Source organism: Apteryx rowi, unplaced genomic scaffold (assembly GCF_003343035.1).
Source record: "Apteryx rowi isolate R43461 unplaced genomic scaffold, aptRow1 scaffold_952, whole genome shotgun sequence".
NCBI lineage: Eukaryota > Metazoa > Chordata > Aves > Apterygiformes > Apterygidae > Apteryx > Apteryx rowi.
In genome coordinates, this window is record NW_020451263.1 from 69,532 (window position 1) to 88,344 (window position 18,813).

General features: G+C 44.3%; 1 protein-coding gene across 5 annotated transcripts in view; it reads left to right on the forward strand.

The window, feature by feature from the left end:
* The first annotated feature begins 13 nt into the window (after window positions 1-13).
* The window catches only part of STIM1 (stromal interaction molecule 1), a 110,660-nt gene continuing 91,860 nt past the window's right edge, over window positions 14-18,813 (forward strand). For 4 of the 5 annotated variants that reach the window (XM_026092271.1, XM_026092275.1, XM_026092273.1 and 1 more), the window contains exons 1-2: window positions 14-29; window positions 484-779. In XM_026092271.1, the coding sequence (XP_025948056.1) occupies window positions 671-779 (109 nt within the window). In that variant the 5' untranslated portion in view covers window positions 14-29; window positions 484-670. Of the gene's footprint in view, window positions 30-483; window positions 780-18,813 lie in introns of those variants that run through there. The other variant, XM_026092274.1, reaches the window with a different exon arrangement.

The window sequence follows — 18,813 nt, forward strand, 5'->3', positions numbered from 1 at the left end:
CGTGAAGCCCTCGTTAGTACCTAATTTAGGTATTTTAAAACGGCTTCCTGCTTCCAGCTGTCACATGCTTTGCCGTAAAACGTTGATTTCCAGCCCAGAGCGGCTCCTCTCACCTAGCGGCGGCAAAGCCGTGTGGCATCAGCGCGTGGCTTTGGGATGTGCTCGCCTATAAATAGGGGAGGCCCCGTCGCCGCAGCCCAGGGAGGGGGGGAAGCAAACAAGCAGGTTGTAGGTTCCTTTTTAATCGCTTTTTAAGATGAGGGGCTTTGTCGTTATTTTCACCTTAGAAAATCTTTAAAAATGCAAGGCTGGAAAGAGCTGGTTTTGAGACTAGGAAGCTAACTAAGAACTGTTTTGTTGAGGGATAACCGTGATTTGCACGGGGTTACTTCAGGGGCCCTGTAGACTTGAGACAGAATTTCATCCTGTGCGGGAATGGTGGGAGAAATAACTTTAAAGCTTCTCCCTCCTTTTCCTCTGTAGCCTTTGGAATTAACCGGGGACTGTTCCTGGAATATCGGACTCTGCATCCTACGTGATTTTGGGATATAAGTGTGCAAAGGAGAGGGAATCTTCTCCAGCCTGACTTAGGAAGCTCGGCCGTACCCGCTGTGGACTGATGCTGAGGAAGAGCTGACATATGAGATAAAAGCTGTTAACGTCGACAGAAATGGATTTATGGTCGAGAGTGGCGGTTTGGATCCTGTGTGGTTTTCTTCTGCAGCAAGGGCAGGGAGAGAGGCCTCCAGGTACCCATCTGGATGAAACTGCGATTGCAGGTAAGAATAAGGCTTTCGAAATATTTTCGGTATAATCTTCCCCCTTTTCCAGAATTTAGAAAATGTTAGAGGCAAATTACTGCTTTTTTAAAACCTGTTAGCCACTTTAGCTGAGGCCTCTACACTGCCTGTTTTAATTACCGTGTGCTCATGTGAAAGTATTAATGTTCATAAATCTTCAAATTCCATCAGTGCTGCGGGGGATCAGTTTATCACATGACGGGTTTTTCATCAACAGCGTACTGTGTCCTAGTGCAGCAGGCGGTTACAACCTGAGAGCTTTAAATGAGGTTTTCTAACTGCGGTAGTTTCAGACAGATGCCTTTGAAAAGGTACAACAAGCTAGTCTAGTGCACTGCTAAACGGCATAGACTCAAGCGGTGGTAAAATACCAACCGGTTTTGAGGATATTGCTCGTTCATTAGTTACAGCTGCTGTTAGCTAAGTCTTTGGATAGGGTATGGTATTGGTTCTGACATCTGCAGTTTTCAGGGCGAGGGTTAAAGGACCCTAAATAATCCATGTTTATTTTTGAAATGGACTCCAACTATTGGCTAATGAGAATATTTTGCTGTCAATTTTGGATTAGCGACTTGATCTATTTAGAAAATATCAATATTTAATTTTTTAAAAAGAGATTCCTACCAGGGCATGCTATTGGGGCTGGGGCGGGGGTCAAAAATCCCAGCAGTTGCACAGCCACGGCCTGCCTTCGCGCTAACCGTCTGCAGCATCTCCTTTAATTGCCCCACTGTGGGAGGTGAGCTTTGGGCCCGGGAAGGGCAGAGGCAGCGAAAACAAGACAGATGACTGTTCTGCTTTCTCTGTCTCACCCTTGCATCCTTCCCCTCCATCACTAAAAAGCCAACAACCAAGCAAAAAAAAAAAAAAAAAAAACCCAAACCAACCCTCCGGATTTGGAGGTCTTAAGGTAAATTTTGTCTTCGCGAACCAGACTTTCGTGACTCGCTGTTGCTAACAAAACTGCCAAAAGCCCGTCTTAGCGGAGAGGTCAAGAACTGATTAAACCAGCATGGACGCTGATCCGTCGCGCGTCCTTGTTATGGTGCCCTTAGGTCAAAACCGAAGGCATATTTAATAAAATGTGCTGGTTTTCCTGTTAGTAGTTAAGCAGAAATCCTCGGCTCCACACCGCTTCAGCAGAACCGAATTCCCACATGCTCCCAGGAGGGAAAAAAAAAAGTAAATCGAGTCCTGTGAGCATTGCAGATCAAGAATTTGATGCGCAGAGGAAAAACCCAAACCCCCACAGGTGCTGAAATGCCGCCTGCTTGGACGTGGGCCGGCTTTTATTAGCGTAACTTTCTGCCCGAAAGCGTTTCGGCCGGCGGAGTCRTCAGCATCCGGGTGGCTGCGTGCGTTTGCAGCGCTCCGAGACGGTCTGGATCTGCTCGGAAGAATCCTGCCAAGCGCAGGTTTTCAGGTGGAATCCTTCATCCGTTGAGGGCAGTGGAAAAAAACACTCACAAAGGCACCTCGAGGTCCGAACTGCCCGTGTTTGGCGCGGGGTGGGTACAAGCCTGTTCCCTCGGGGAACTTCTCCGGCTGATGTGTTACTAAGGGCCCTGGGACTATAACTCACAAATTCTTTTGGGATATAAAGTAGAAGGCGTGTACGCGGGCGTTGACTTCAACGCCGATAAAAGCTACCCCAGCGGTGTTGCTAGGAAGGCGTTGCGCTTTGTTTTCGGAACCGGTTCGTAATAACAGGGCAAGTCTGTGGAATCTTAATATCAGACGCGCGATCAGGAACTCGGTGTTTGATTCCTGAGCAGGGAGATTGTTTCGCCTCGATGATACGTTCATTTATTTGGCGTTTTTTTTTCTTTTTAATACGGGCCAGAGCTAGCTACTCTGTAGTAAGCTGCTTTTTATATTCTTTACGTGAGATTCTAAATTCTTCGGCCAGTTCGTATCCAGTCTGCTCCATTACAGAAACTGGATCTCTGCAGTGCTTTTGATGAAGCAAGGTTTATGCCTCCAGGGAATTTTCGGATGGGTTATTTTTGGAGGCCCTGCAGAAATGTGGCAGCCCTGGTGATTCAGCTGCTGACTTGCTTTTCCTCTCTAAACAGAGCCAATGTAGAGCAGTGCAGGGAGGGGAACAGTGTGAGAAACCTAGTCTCTTTATATCGTCCGCAGGTAGGTTTTCCTACAAAAGAGGTACTTTTCATTACTTTTGTATTTTCACAATTGGTAGGCTTAAAAAGCTGTAGGGTAACACTGGTGGCACGCTGCAAGAGAATAACTGGTTACAGGTCAAAAACCAAAATATGCAGATAAGCACGTTGATAAATAACGTGTTTGTTCACTCTGAGTGCCAGTTACTGACGGCATAGCTACGCCGTGTACCTTGCTTCGGTGGCTGAACTTTCGCGTGCTTGGTGCAATCTCTTAATGCAGCTTAAAGCAAATGTCCTTTAAGATCACTTTGCCGTTTGCTTTTAAGCTTTTAAAATTATTGCTCATACTTCAGTGCAGCGAATGTCCTCAGATAGTGCATGCCGCTTTTTTCCTTAAGTAGTCTCCTCTGGAAGCAGGAGATGAGGATTGGCTTAATTGGGTACATGGTTGTGATGGCACGGATTGTGAAACAGAGGCAGGTGTTTGAAAGACTTTGAAAGTGAAGCCGTTCATTTTCTTTGAGATGGCATGATTTTAACGCTAAAAATCGGCAGCGCTGGTCGCTTATCTGTAGAACAGAGAGAAGTTTTTCAGGAGACGCAGAAAAGTGGTCTGTATAGAAAGCAGAAGTGTGAGTTTTAAAGGCGTCGGCTGATTAGGCTCAGTTTGCTTAGACTCCTGTGCATACACGAGAGATGCAGCGACGTGCTTTATTGAATATTGGCATATGCTTCTGATTGCTGGGATTTTTAAAGTGAGGAGTTAAAATGTATGGTTTTATCCACGAGGGAGAATTCGAGTTGGGGACTGAACTCTAGGGAAAGTCGTACATCGGTTTTTCTACTGGTCGTGACTTGTTCAAAGGCAGGCGTTGCTAGCAAATGCCTCATCTCTAACCTTTTCCTGCCTGTGTCACATTTAAGTTTCGTTACGTTCCAAAGTACCGGAGCCATTTGATAAGGGGTGGAAAGTCAGGCAGTGGAGTTAGGCGTCTTGAAGTTTTAAAGGCAAGAAGGACAATTAATAAATATAGTTGTGACTTTGAGTGACACAAACCCCCAAAGGTGCTCGACCTCCCGAATCTCCGCGGCAACGTATTTTTTTGAGCTGAAGCGTGTGTTTCAGAAAAAACGTTCCGTCTTAAAGAATTTAAACAGGGGCCCGTCCACGCAGCCGTTACACAGGATGTTCTCGGAGTCACCCCGTGGTTATTGTTTTCACCCACTTGTGGTTATTTTTAGCTTGAATTTGTCTAGCTGCAGCTTCCAGCCCTGGGATCTCATGATACCTCCTCCTCTCTATTCCCCTTCCTCCCCCCAAAAAAAAAAATACAGGCAAGAAAGGAACCTCGTGGACATCGTTATAAATATTCCCGTTGGATAATTTTTCTTTTTCCAGTTACTTACTGTAATCTGTCAGTTACCTGGTTTTGAATCGATTTAATATGGGCTTTGTTTATTTTTCTTTTGGCCGTGGTCTTTATAAGAGCATCGTTAGGGGTTATGTCAAATGCCTTACAAAAGTTTTACATGTGTTGTCAATTGTTTTGGTTCAAAACTTCTAATTTTTGTCTCAATAAAAATAGTAAGTTTGTCTGATAGTCTGTTTTTTCATTAAATCAAATGACAATGTTGCTCCTCTTTATTTTTCACTTGACTGCCTTCTCTACTGACCTGTCCTCGGGGACTGTCAAATATCGGTGCTACTTATGTTGGAGACCTGCAAGTTGAGCTTGAGGAGCATTTATAGGTGTTTCGAGGAGAAACTTACTGTAAAGGAATTGTGCTTTGGATGCTTCGTGGTGRCTGGGATTCGTTCTTGGTTTTCTTGATTGCGGCGCACTTTTATCTGCGAGCGTCCGCTTGTTTAGATTCCTACCTGCTCTGTCCCCATGGAAGTAATGTGGGAATAACAGAAGTCTGCATTCCCCTGGCCCTAATTTCATTTTACACGTGGATTGTTTTATGTGATCTTACGTTCCTACGTATGCGAGGCGGTGTCTGCAACGTTTTGCTTGCACTAGGAAAGGTCTTGTCTTGTTTGGGTCCCTCTTCTGGCATTATTTAGGTAGACTAGTGATCCCTGTTTGAATTCACCCCCTTGATCTTTTAACTGTGTCTTTTAAAAATATCTTGTATGCCAAGAAAGTGCTATACCAGAAATCAGAGACGGGGGTATTTAGGTGGGAACAGGTCCTCTGGGGTGGCGGTGGCACGGTGTAGGGGAGCTGATGGTATGGAGCAAAGCAGGCAGGCTGTGGTGAGGAATTGCGATTACTGTGGTGGAGGGGACCAGAGGACACAAATCTGTAGGAATCCAGATTTTGTTCTTTATTTATTTCATGGAACAATAACTTTCTTTTCCTTTCTTATTCCCCACGTGTTTGTCTCCTGCTTTCCTCTCTCGGTTCCTGGATCACAAGAGCTCTGGGATCGTCTTTGCTTTTGTCTGAATGGTGTTTAGCACAGGAGATTCTTACCCCACCTTGGGGGCCACTGTATGTTACCAGAACGCAAACAATAAAAATATCAAAAATAAAAATATTAAGGTGGTATCAAAAGCAAACCTGAAAGCATATGCTCAAAGTTATTACATTTGCTTTKGGCACTTTGATGCTTCTTAATTTTACGTGCGGCTTCAGTTCAATGATTAACAAAATAAGGGTGATGAAAGAGGCTACAAAAACAAGGTTTCAGTTAGTGTTTAATTTGATCAAGATTTAAAAAAAAGAGAGATTTTAATTCTTGATTCTGAATATGCTGTGTCCAAAGTGCTGCAGTCAAGAACTCCTGTAGCTGTGATGCTAAGACGCAGATTTTTCTGGGAAGTTATCCTTTACTACAGACTCTATAGCTTGAAAAGTAGTTTTGATACTTTGAAGTTGCAATGAAATCTTTTAAAATGTGTCCACGCGTGGACTTACTACATCTTTCGAAAGCCTAATGCAGTGATTTTGAAAGGTGAGAACGTGTGAATCGGTGGTTACTTCTTTCTTTATTGGTTTAAACATTCTCCTTGCTAGTTGCTTAACTGATGAAATATGAAGTCAGGGTGGGTGTTTCATGGCGCTGAAGTTTCCCCCTCCCGTCACGATGCCAAAATCTGCATCTGACCTACTCGTTCGCCAGAACCCCGATTCCATCCACGGTAGCGAGCAAGACGCTTGTATAAATTACCTTCCCCAAAGTCTGTCAGTTGACGTCATGAGGTTGGCGTGAAGTCAGCGGCGTTGAGATAAAAGCAAGCGATTGAGCTGCCGTTGAGCCGCCCGGCTCCTGACGTTCCTTAACCTTCCCGGTGCCGCATGAACAAAGCGAAGGCAGGTCGTCACCCGTCGGACTCGCATGACCACAGGCCTTCGAATCCCCCCGCAGACCCCACTGAACCTTGGGGTTATGGAGATAGCGCATACCCTGACTGTTCAAAACTCACCTTTTTTGTAATAACTTTTATAACCTCCTCTTTTTCACAGACCCGGAGAAATCAGTGATCTAGGATGACCTGCTAAGGTTTTCTTGTTTGATGATGAAATGCTTTTTAAAATATTCTTTGCCTCCAAGGATAGAAGGATTTTGTTGCTGTGCCTTTTGTTTGAGCTACAGTCAATCCTTTCTGGACGGGCACTTAGAGTAGAAGCCGCACATACTAACAGCAGCTTCTGGGCTCGGCAACTTGGRAAAAAAACCGAGCGGAAGGCAGAAAGAGTAGCGTTTGTGGCTTGTTTGACATGTGAATTTTATGCCGAGGCCGCGGTGCTGACGCCCGCTGCCGCTGTCAGCGGATGAGATCGGGTAAGCCGCCCTGCGGGAACGCTCGCTGCTGCTGTCGTACTTACGCGGCCTTTCACGCTCCGTCGTGTAGGTCCTGGCATTGCGCTTCTGGCAACGTAGGTGTCCTTTAGGGGGGGAGCCTGAGGAGGCAGAGCCTATATCCCTGAGAATAGTTGTAAAAATACTACCTGAAAATAGAARATGTTTCTCTCCGGCTTGCCTGGAAAGGTCTAGGGAAGCAAAGTCTTTATTTTGTTTAGCAATGGTTTTTATCTAGAGGAAGTAATGCTCTGAGAGCTGGCGAAACTGCCATTTTTTGACATCAAACCGGGGCCTTATATAGACTAGGACTAGGACTAGATCRTTGTGCCTTCAGGCCGGGAACCTTGCTGAGGAAAGCAGTCCTGGCGCCTGCCCCTTTCTTCTAATCCCTTTGCTGGCTCCAAAACTCGCAGCAACGCTCAACTGGAGCAGAAAGTTGGTTTTTCTTTGAAAAGCGGCTTTTCTCATACCTCAGTTGCCTCCCGGCTAGTATCTTCGAACGGATCAAGCGCTTTGCTGGCTCTCTGGCTGGCGTGGCAGAGAGCAGCTCGGGTGGAACGAAGCGGTGAAGGTCAGGTCTGCAGGAGTTTGCTCGTCTTGCTCAGGAGTTGCGCTGGCCTAAGCGCACATAAAGCTTGTTTTAAAAGTTTTCAGGTTACTTATGGCCTTGACMTCACCGCATCCGGGGGAGAGAGGGAAATCTGACTTTACCCTTTGACCATGCGGAAAACTTAGACAGAGGGAGGCCAAATCATTAGGCCATAAACATAACTGATCTCTGTTGTTTAGACCAAGGATCCACCTAACCTGGTACCTTCTCTCTTCCAGTGGCCCTGAGCTGATGCCTAGGGAAAAAGTAGAATTCATGTATGACCGAGTTTGTGGAAGAACTGGAAGTCGAATGCAGTTGTTCAGCCAATTTTAGCGGTGTCTTAAGTCCTCCTTCCTCAGGGCTCCACCTTAGAGAATCGTTGCGAGTCTCCCTCGGCCCCTGTGCGGGATCGCAGGATGGGTGCGCGCGGTGCGTTTCCCCTGGAAGTCGCTCCGGCTGCGGTGAGTCGTGCTGTCGTGCAGTGCAGATTGGGGCATGATCTCAGTTTCTCCCTAAATACGGAGTACTGGAACGAACTCCCACGGGAACAGAAGACCATCGCGCGCTTGCTCTATATCCTGCTTTAAATTGTGCCTTTTGGTTTTACCTTTTCTAAGATTATGCAGGTATATGTATATATACAGACACACATGCAAAAGAAATCCAAAGCAGGAACCCTCTCCTGCCCATCCTTTCCCCTCAGAAGAGAATCAAAGAATAAATTTGTGATTAAGAAGGAATTACATTACTTACAGTGTTGCTGGAAGGCTCTGTGATATTTTGATGATCGTGGTATAAGAATTGGTACAGAATGTGCCTCAGTTGAAAAGGAATAAGAAAGAAATGGCATTTGCTCACCTTTTCCCCATTAGTTTGTTGGGATTGTAGGATATTTGGTGTATATTGAGACAGTGTCATTCGTTCCTYGGTAAGTGTTAACGGCTGTTCTTCGTCCTGATAAAGAACAGRTCTATCTGTCCTGCGCGTGTGGAGCTTCAGGTGAATACTGTAGGGGTAGCTGGGTTATCATGTGATAAGACAGTTTTATTTCAAGATCTGTGTGATTTGGGGGGGGAAAGGGGGGAGAAAGAGGGGGACAGGGAGAAAGTGGGAAAGCTYRTTATGGTGTAGTTYATGTGGATTTATTTGCTAAAATAAAGATGTTGGGCAGTAGTTTTTCTTTGAGGCTGTCTCTTTGCTTCTAAAACTTCTTCTTATTAAACTTGGAGGCTGCAGTAATTAAAGAAATGGCTCTTGCCATGGCACTCACCCTCTTGATAGTTCTTAAAGCCCAGATTCAGAGTAGCGGTTAGTTGCCCTTCTGCTGCTATTAACTGCTTGACTGCCGCCGGTGTTGTGTTTTGTTTTTAAAGTCCTGAAACTGCACAACCTTTTAGTGCTGAAAAATCCGATTACTTCATTGACTAGCTTTACTATAAAAATAAAGCCAGGTCTTATAGTCAGCTACACCTGCTGATGCAGAACTATGCGGTGGAAATCGGAGGCAGGGCTCCGGGTGAATTGATGTTTATATAAAGATCTGCAGCGTGAGGTGGGAATCCCTCTGGTCCAAGGTTGGAAAGGGGATTTGATCATTCCTTGTATCGTAGTCAAGTTGTATCCATAGCATGTTTTATGGCTTCTTTTACGCTCTCCCTGTCACAGAGTACAGCTTTYGGGCCTTTAATTCCCCTGTTCCCAAGGTTTTTAGTTTGTTCCTGGATTTTGAGAGGTGTTTTGTGGATGGGCAAGGATCGGCTCTTCTGGTGACTCGTTTGCCTTTGGTTGTACGAACTGATCCAAGCGGGTCTTTTAAAGTCCTTTTTTCTGACAAACTTTAATTTTTCCCTTTTGTTCTTTTTAATCAGCTCCTTCGGTCCTGTTTCATTTTCTGGCGTCTTTGTAACTCCAGTCCGTTCTTGAATGGCTGATTTGGATCCTGAGGCAGGTAGAGATAACGCAGCCCTTCTAATTAGGCCGTTGCTCCGTTATGGTTTCAGCGTGTAAACCTGGACAGTCTGCTCTTTCGCTCCCTGCGCCTATGTAGAAAAAAAATTAGCGCGCTGCCGGTGGTGCTGATTTTGGGGGCTGAGTATGGGTCACCGTGGCAGAAATGTTCCTGCTGAATTATACTTCTACCTTCTGAAGACTGAGCATTAAGCTCTTAGTTGCAAGAGGGAGCTCAGCTCGGTGTTGCACGGGGGCAAGCTTCCCTGGGGGGTGCCGCTGGGCAGCGCGGGGGGGGGACGGGGGGCGACGGCCTAACTGTGCCCAGCTGAAGGATTTGTTCTTATCGGCAGTTACAGGATGAAGTGCCCGGCTCTAGAATAGCTACTAAAATCGTCAGAGAAACATAAGGAAGTCATTAAAGTGCTGTACCGTGCGTGTTCCGGTATATGAATTCTCTGTGCTTGTTTATTTTGTCTTTATGAAATAATATTGGGATGCTTGTTTGCTTGGATTRCGGAGCTATTTTTAAGCAACCTCTTTTTTCCACTTTGGAAAATACGTTAGCTCGCTGTGTATTGTGAACTGCCGCGCAGGCTGACTTCGGGAGCCACTGAGTATTTCTTAAAGTTGTTCTCTAACCAACGCAAGTCGCCTTCTCTCTTTGCTTGGCAGCTGCTTACGTTGCTAACCTTTACTGCTGAAAGCTGCCTGCCGGATCCGCAGAGACAAATACGGCGCTGCTTTTTGAGGGTGCTTCATCTGAACAGGGCACTTCCCATCGTTTCGGATGACCTGCMCTTTCACCGCTCTGCGGCTTCACAATTACAGAAGGTTTTAGTGATTCCAATCAGCCTTATGCCCACAGTGGTGATCTGATAGGAAGCTAGGATGTTTGTTAACAAACACACGTTTAAACCCCAAGTGTTGTCATGAAAGATAATATTTTTATGGTTAAGTACCACTTACCTCTTTTTCCCTGAAGGGCTGAGTTTTAAGGTCAGTTCAATTCATTATTTCAGGTTTTGAGCTTTAGTGCCTGAAATTCTGAGATTCTCAGAGGCTAGAAACATAATAAACACGAGAACTTGAAGAATGTTCAACATCTGAATTATAAATGAACAGCTTGCTTGTTTGAACAGTCTGCTCCATTTCTTGTCAAGTTAAGCTTGTGAGTACTGCAGGAAAGGGAGAAATAATTCAGGATTAAAGCTGCTAAGCAATAAGTATGTTTAGATTTGTAAGAGTGCCAGTACAAAATTAAATCTTTGATTAAACAGGAAAAAAAAAATCCCTTGGTATAGATGGATGCAGGATAAAACCTAATTTGGGGGGGGGAATAATTTCTGAAAATATGATTCTCCAAATTGCAGCTAGAATTAACGCCCTCTGAGTATTTTTCATTCTAGCTGCTTTGCAGTTGAAGGCAAAAATGAACATATGGCATCTTGTGCTGGCCTGGAGAGCTGGAGGACTTGTGCTTATTACTGAAGATCTTCAGAATATCAAATACTGTGAGAACAACCTTCAGGATAGGAAAGCATTAGTCCTTATTAATCCTGTCTGAGATGGCTCTTCCTACCCACAGAGCATGTTAGCACTGAAGACGAGTGTCGGCCAGTTGTCATGGCATTTTATTCAAGGGAGAAAGGCGATTGAGTTACTAGGCTGTGCAGATTTTCAGGGTGCCTAAGCTTTCTYCTCCCTTTTAATATTTTATAGCTGGATCAGGATTCGCTCTCCTTTGCCTTCTGAGTCGTTTCCCCTCAGTTAAACATCTCCTCGTGGCCTTTTTGCCCTTGYGCCTTTTTGCCTGTATCCACCTCAGAATAACGACCCGTGATCTCTGCAATGGCATTAAGCTTGTAGGAAGTCAAAAAACAGCTTAAGGAATGAAAGCATTTTTGTGAAAATGATTAAAGAACGTCTCCGAGTGTTTTGTAAGGGAGATAGCAGTTTGATATTCCAGTTATTTCCTGGTGTAACTGTTCTTTAAATTGCAAACTGAAGTATGGATTTTTTTTTTGTGYGTGTGTTGGGCAAATTGTGGAAAAGGTCTGAAAAGAATGATGCATCTTCCTCCGTGMTTTTAATTGCATGATTTGCGAATCCTTGCACATCTAGCTAAAACCCTCTGCATAGACATACACGATGGATCAGTTCCTTCACTGGGATAAGCAGCAGCAGCTGTAACTTGGGATTTAAGCACGAAAATATAGTAGCTTCTAGAAACTCCAGAGGGATTTCATAGAATATAATTGCATTGGATTTTGTCCAGCGTGGTGGGTTCCCATCTCTGCGTTTTATAAAAAGTATCACAGGATCTCAAATGAATACAGCTTGTTAGGTTCTCAGCCCTGTATCAGAGGTGATCTGTGGCGGGGCACCACTGCAATAAAATGGACCAGTACAGTGCTGAGTGAGAACCAGCCCTGAGCTGAATCACCAGCAGGCTCCTATTAGAAAGCTAATTGAAGATTTTCTCGTGGTGTAGTGAATTAGCCTTATTTGGTTTAGAATGCCTAATTCTAATAGAAGATGAGACAGGGTCACAGGTGTTGGTTTGATGATGGCATCTGTGAAGTTATTATCTTTCCTTCCTCCCAGTAGACTTTTTTTATTTTTCCCAAGTTTATTATTGCGGTAACAAAATACTTAAATTCATCATTTGAATCCTCAGCTGGACCTTGGATAGAAAGTCCCAAAGCAATGCTTTTGGAATCCTTGATATACACTGATTTATGTGGAGGGGAACCCACACACTAACTTCGGTAGTGTTTATCCTAAGAGGTATGAGTTACAACTTTCTGCCACCATGCTGTGAAAATAAAAAGATTTTTCCCTTCAGTGCTGGTAGTGTTTCTTCAGCTTCCAACAGAGGTAGTGACTTAAATTGGTATTTGTGCAGCTTGGCTTGCTTTAGGAGGAACGCTTTAATTAAAGTATTTYGTGAAGGTCATCTGAAGAAATGAGAAGGTGTGAAATTGGAGAGTGTAAAAACTAACTTCAAAGATGAAGATGTATCTGCAGTAATTCTGATATTAGTAAAACAAAAAGCCCTGCTTATAAAGGATTTTCTCTGATGAGGCAGAGRATGAAGGAAGGCGGCAGTTGCCTTCTCTCCAGGGTGCCTTATCCTTTTGGCCCTGGCCGAACACCGATGTGCGAGGGTCGCCTTGTTAGAGCCATGAAGGGAAGTTCAGAGGACCCAGCAGCAGCACCCTTCAAGAACTGGGAAAATCATCCTACTTGTGATTCCCGTCAGTGCTTGCTGGAATTGCTCTTGGAAGCTTGTCCCGGTGTCGGAGTGGATTGATTCGTTTGTCATCGTCACGCAAACCTCTGCAAATCGCTGAGCGATCCYGAACGCTTTCAGCAGCTGCTGTGCAACGGAGGGCAGCGAGGGATCTCCCGTTGTGGAGCACATTGCATCTACGTAGGGYTGCAAGGTAAACGATTTCTTCTCGCGGTTGGATGAGAGGCAAGCCTTTTCTGGTAGAGGCAGAGCCACAGTTGTCAAGAACCATGTGGCATCCCCCCTATGGCGGGTGACGTGGCGTGCCTAGCGTCATGCTGTTCTTGGTGGTTTCTGGTGGGCCCCACAGTTTCCTGATGATTTGCAGTGTGTATTCTATAGATAAACAGCTTTTCCTATTTCTTATTTGTTTTAACTTGCTGTATCATGAAACTGGAGTAGGTGGAAAGGGATAATTGGGGGCACTCGCTTCACATCTTCAAGGCTACTGACTGAGGACCGTTTTGCTACAACTGTTCGCTTGAAAAATGGGAGACGCCATCTCATTTGTTGCTTTTTTCTCCTGCCTCTCTTTTCTTCTGGAGGGAGGGAAGAAGCAGTGTATAATTCTTATCTGCCTTAGTAAGGGTGAGACTCACCCTTTTGAGTTTGTCATCCARGAGTTGCGTCTTAATCTAAATTTAATTGTCTAGCATTCCTCTCCCATCACTGCAGAGATGAGTATCTTCAGATGGTGGTTTCATCCACCTAGTTTAGATGGAATGGATTGCTTTCTGGAGGTGCCYGTTTCTTTGCGTAGGTTATAGAGGGAGCTTAGACAGCTGGGGTTAGATGAGATGAATCCCTTTTGAAGTGACAACAGATGGCATTTTCTCCTAAAACCACTCTGAAGCTACATGTACTGAGAGCTCAAGTCAGAAGACCGTTCTGTCTTCATCCTGCAATGTGCCTCCAGCTTGCTGCTGAATGTTTGCTTTAGCATTACGGTTTGGATAAGTTGTCCAACTGGTTTATTTTTCATCTTGCGGCTATTTTCAGCCAGCCAGCCTAACAAGGTGAAATGTCTGAGATGCTTTTCTGTTCCCTGTGACCGTGCTATAAGAAGGCATACTCCRGYGGCTCTCCAGTGGGGGGTGGCTCCRAGAGCACCCCAGCCTTCTCCATCGTTAGTAGCCTTTGGCTATTTTTTAGTGCTACATGTTAGCACTACTTAGTCAGTTCTTTTATAATAAGAATAATAGTCTCTACGCAAGTTCTACGAATGCTGAGAGAACCAAAAAAAAAAAGCCCTCAACCATTAAAATTGCTTTCTCACCTCCTGAAGAGACTGAGGCAGGGAGTGGGCTAGGAGACATTCCAGCACCTCAGGTAGCATTGACTTCGTAGGGCTTTTCACGGGAGATGTTCCAGAAGAAACAACTAGTAATACAACCAAATKGTAATTCCTGGATATATGGGCTGTATCATTCCTGACATACTGGTTTTGCTGAAAATACCTGCTACCCTGGTGGTGGTTGCCCAGGATGAAGGGGTAAGGGGAGACGTTTCACCTGACCTCTTTCTTCCATTGTGAATGAGTAATATGCGCGCATTTGTGATTGTACTCATATTCCTGCAGTGCTGGAAGAAACCCCCGGACTGCCATTCACTCAAAAAAGATTAATTTATAAAAATTAGTCTTGCTTCTTAGTTAAAGACCAGAGATAAAGCTGTGAGCAAAGATAGCTTCTCTTCAGTGTCTGCCAAATATTTATAGGCCCAGATTAGACGGGAAGTTTGTTGCTTTGAACTCGTCATTACCATGATACCAGAGTTCCTCACAGTCTCTAATATATTTAACTTTGTAATGCTGTATGATATGGAAACACTAGTCTCCTCRTTTCAGATGAAGGATTAATGTGCAGCGATGTCATTGTCGTACAGGAAGTCAATCAGCAACGCAGGGACTTGAACCCCTCTCCCAAATGTCAGGTTAGTGGCCGCGCCTGGAGAATATCTATCATTTTCTAGGCAAGGCTAAGAAGCAGTTCATAATGGGTGAGTTCACTGAAATCTGGGCAAATTCCCGTTATTGTCGAAAGCAGAATTGCAACAAAACGAACAGGTTGGCTTATAATGTAAATTTAGCATCTTGATGTGAATCTGTTCGTATGTTGGGTCTGCTAACTTTACAAAGCCTCTGTCCCACATCTTTAGATTGTATCCTGATGGAGAAGTGGCAGATTGTCACGGTCCTCTGAATACAACACTTTTTTCCATGAGTGCAGTGCTCGGAAGTGGCATGCTGTGCGCTGATCACTCTGAACTTGTGTTACATAGCAGGACAAGAAGACTCACTGTGTCCCTTTCTAGATGATGTCACTGATGGTATTTTAAATCTCAGGCCTTTATATGTATCCTAATCTAAAAGCAGTGCTGTTTTTTTAAAAAGCAAAAATTCAGAATTTGAAACTTAATAGCCAAAAGTGGGCTTCTTTAATGCGATAGTTCAGCAAATCTCTTTGTTAGTAAAGAGAGAGTTTAGTTTGAGGTGTGTAATGTATGTTAGCCAGCCAGGAGGTCGTGGTTGCTGGAAGTAAATTCTGACTGCCAAGGTACTCAGTGGCTGCTTGTCCTCCCCGAATGCTGTTTTTCTTAGAGGAATGTTTTCCCTTTGTTTTGGTAACTTCTTCTTACTTATTTTCCTGATCCTTCATATGAAGGGGAAAGGCATCCTGGCAATGGGTTTGCAGAAAACAGTTTCTGTAGCGTGTTTGAACTTTGCTGGACTAGGCAACCTTATAAAAACCGCTTTAAAATATGCCCTGTGTGTTCAGTGTGCCTTTGAAGGTCAGTGTATTAGATCAGACTTCTGCGTGGCATCCCAAGAAGTTATACCTCTCTGCTGCTATATCCAGTGAGGAAAACTCAGCCTTCTGCAGTCTGATTTTTAGCTGAAGTTTTCATCCACAGCTGCTTTAGCTGGTTTGTCTGTAGCTGAGAACTGAAAGAAAAACTAACAGGGATTTGGACCTGTTGATTAAGCCACCCTCAAGGCAGCGTTGCAGCCGAGATGCTCTTTATGCAATGCACGCTGTAGGCAGCTGTGATCTGAAAATACCTGATCACCATTGATCAGGTGGGCAGTGAGATTCCTGTGGTTGGTACTTGTCCAGAGAAAGGTCATCTTCGTTTCCCCTTCGAGACATGTTTTCTGGAATTACGTTTGGCAGCTGACTAGTGCTAGAACAAATCCCAATAAAGATACAAACCAATTTTCCAAAGAATTGTAATTAAATGGTAGACTGTGTATTCTCTTAACTTACCTTTAGTTGCAGTCTTCCTCTAATAGCTTGCTGTTACTTGTTTCAAGCACAAATGGACTATAGTTACTGCTGTTACAAACCCATTTTACAGCTTTGTCTAAATGCTGCCCGTAGTGGTTGCAACATAGTGTACGGGGCTGGGGTGAGAAGGATGCTCCCTTCTTTTTGGTACTAGCTAAATTCTTTTGTAATTGCCAAGCTCTTACTCTTGCTTAATTGTGGCAAACCCGGTTTGTCCTGGCAATACAGTTATGTGACAACTTCRACGTTGCACCAGAACACAACTGTCTTTATGTAAGTCTTGGTTAAATATTCCTTCCTGTAACTCAAAAACGTACATATTCAGTAATATGTCCCTTTTCCTTGTCTATTTTTCTATTTTTGAGGGGAAAAATGTACTCTGCTAACAGGCAATTTTACCACTCTGTAACTTGTTAGAAGCTTCTCCCAAGAGAGATAAACCAAAAGAAAAAGATAATCTGGAAACCAGAACAGCGTAACCTCTTTGTTAATGCGGGCAGATAGACCTAGCGTCACAGCAGTGATGGATGCTGTACAAAATGCACATAAAAGCTTAACTGCAGAGGCTGTAAGAAAGGAGACTGTATTTTTAGTGTATGAGAACGTTCGTATAAGATCAGGAGACTCCGCAGAAGTCGTACTGTTTGAAAGAGAGAAGGAAAACTAACTGGACTCTTTTCTCTTTTTTGCTGGTATTGCAAATAGTAAGATTCTCTGTCTAAAGAGTTAGAGACTAGAGTATCTTTTTTTCTGTGGAATGAAGTGTAAAATATTCAAAGGAGGCTGAACTTGCTGGACTTGATTCCTCAATAGCTATGTATTTGCACTGGGATTTTGCAGAGAATTTTACTGGTAGCCAAATTTACACATTTAACAAATGCAATCCTTTATCTTAAATGTAACTAATATTAAATAATGGTTCAATATAACCCCAACCTAATACAGCAGAACAGAAATAACTCAGAATTTTAAGCACTGACATAAATTCTTTCCTTCTAACTTAATTGTTACTCTTTAGAGTCTGGTACTTCTGATTCTCCAATCTTCAGAGACTTTAAGTAGAAAAGAACTTTGCCAGAGAGAGTTGACGAGGAATTACCACTTGCTAGTAATAACTTAAGGAAAAAAAAAAAGGCAGATATGGTATCCTGGGGTGCATCAGGAAGAGTGTTGCCAGCAGGTGGAGGGAGGTGATTCTCCCCCTCTMCTCAGCCCTGGTGAAGCCACATCTGGAGTAGTGTGTGCAGTTCTGGGCTCCCCAGTGCAAGAGGGATGTGGCACTACTGGAGCAAGTCCAGCGAAGGGCTACAAAGATGATTAGGGGACTGGAACACCTCTCTCATGAGGAAAGGCTGGGAGAGGTGGGCCTGTTCAGCCTGGAGAAGAGAAGGCTGAGAGGAGATCTTATTAACGTGTACAAGTATCTGAAGGGAGGGTGTTGAGAGGATGGAGCCAGACTCTTCTCAGTGGTGTCCAGCGACAGGACGCGAGGCAACGGGCACAAACTGAAACACAGACASTTCCATCTGAACATGAGGAGAAACTTCTTCACTGTGAGGGTGCCAGAGCACTGGATCAGGTTGTCCAGAGAGGTTGTGGAGTCTCCATCCTTGGAGATGTTCAAAAGCCACCTGAACGCGATGTTGTGCAAGGTGCTCTAGGTGACCCTGCTTGAGCAGGGGTGTTGGACTTGGATGATCTCCAGAGGTCCCTTCCAACCTCAACCATTCTGTGATTCTGTGCAAATGTTATGTATACTTCTTGGTAGGTCATCATAAAGTGCGAAATCTTCTTCAGAGCTCCTATCATCAAATACAGTGATGTTTAAATAATAAAAAAAGAAACTCTATTTTCATCAAGCAGTCAGAGGGAAGGAATAGCAGCCTCAGCCTGCTAAGAACAAAATGTGTTCCAGTTAAAGATCATTTCAGGCTGGTGGTTGTACAAAGACAGTGTAATCAAGGTGAAGGTATTCTTCCTACCTGAACATGTTCATGTAACCAAATGAATGAGTTGTGTGTGTGATACTGCCTGAAGATGACCGCTAAAAAACCTCCATTTTCCTCACCTTTTCTGCTGCTTTGCATACCATAATAGTTGGTAAAAAGCTCAGAGAATAAAAGCTGCTAAAATTGTAATAATTTTGCTTTGCCGCTACTTTTGTTTAACTCCCGTGCTTAGTGATCTGCTGCCTTCGAGATACGGCTGTGGAGGATGAAAGGGGATTTATCAGTAGCCTAATGACTGCTAAACTTAGTCACTTGTTTCCTGGCTCAGAGCGCGTGGAAATGCTGCAGAGATGATATTTCTGCTCTGGGGAAGCGAGCAGTACTAGCGCACCCAGCGATAATGATCCTGTGGTTTTAGCGGTGCAAAGACTTTGGCAGGACAAAGGTGATGGGAAGAAGTTATTATTATTATTATTATTATTTTTAGACTAGCTGATACAGCTGGGAAAAACAGAGCAACTTTTCAGCTCAAATGTTTTTTTTTTTTCTGAGTGAAGATTGCAAAGTAGATGGGTAGAGAGAAACCCGGCAAATCAAACGTCCTCTTCATAGCACAAATGATATCAACGCCACGGGCCGGTCCGGTGGGGAACGTGCTCCTTTGGAAATGGTTGAGTGGTTCCGATGTGGGAACAACTGAAAGGAGATCAGATCTGAGGAACTCGGCCCTTGTTCAAACCAAAAATATCGGTCGATTAGCGACAGTTTTCCTCAAAGGAAAGGTAAATGGGTTTTTGCTTAGGTGACCACCCCAGTTGTTAATCTCGTGCGGCGAGCTTTGGAACGCYGGCAAGTGGTTTTGGGCTGACCGGCGCCCAACGGGCCGCGCGGTTGGGGCCTTTCTTGCTCCGCTTGCAGACTGCTGAGCGCATGCGTTCCCGGTGGCAGGGCGGTTTGCCGTCCATTTGCCTGCAGAGTTTGAACTGTGCTGAAACCAAAGAAGTTCC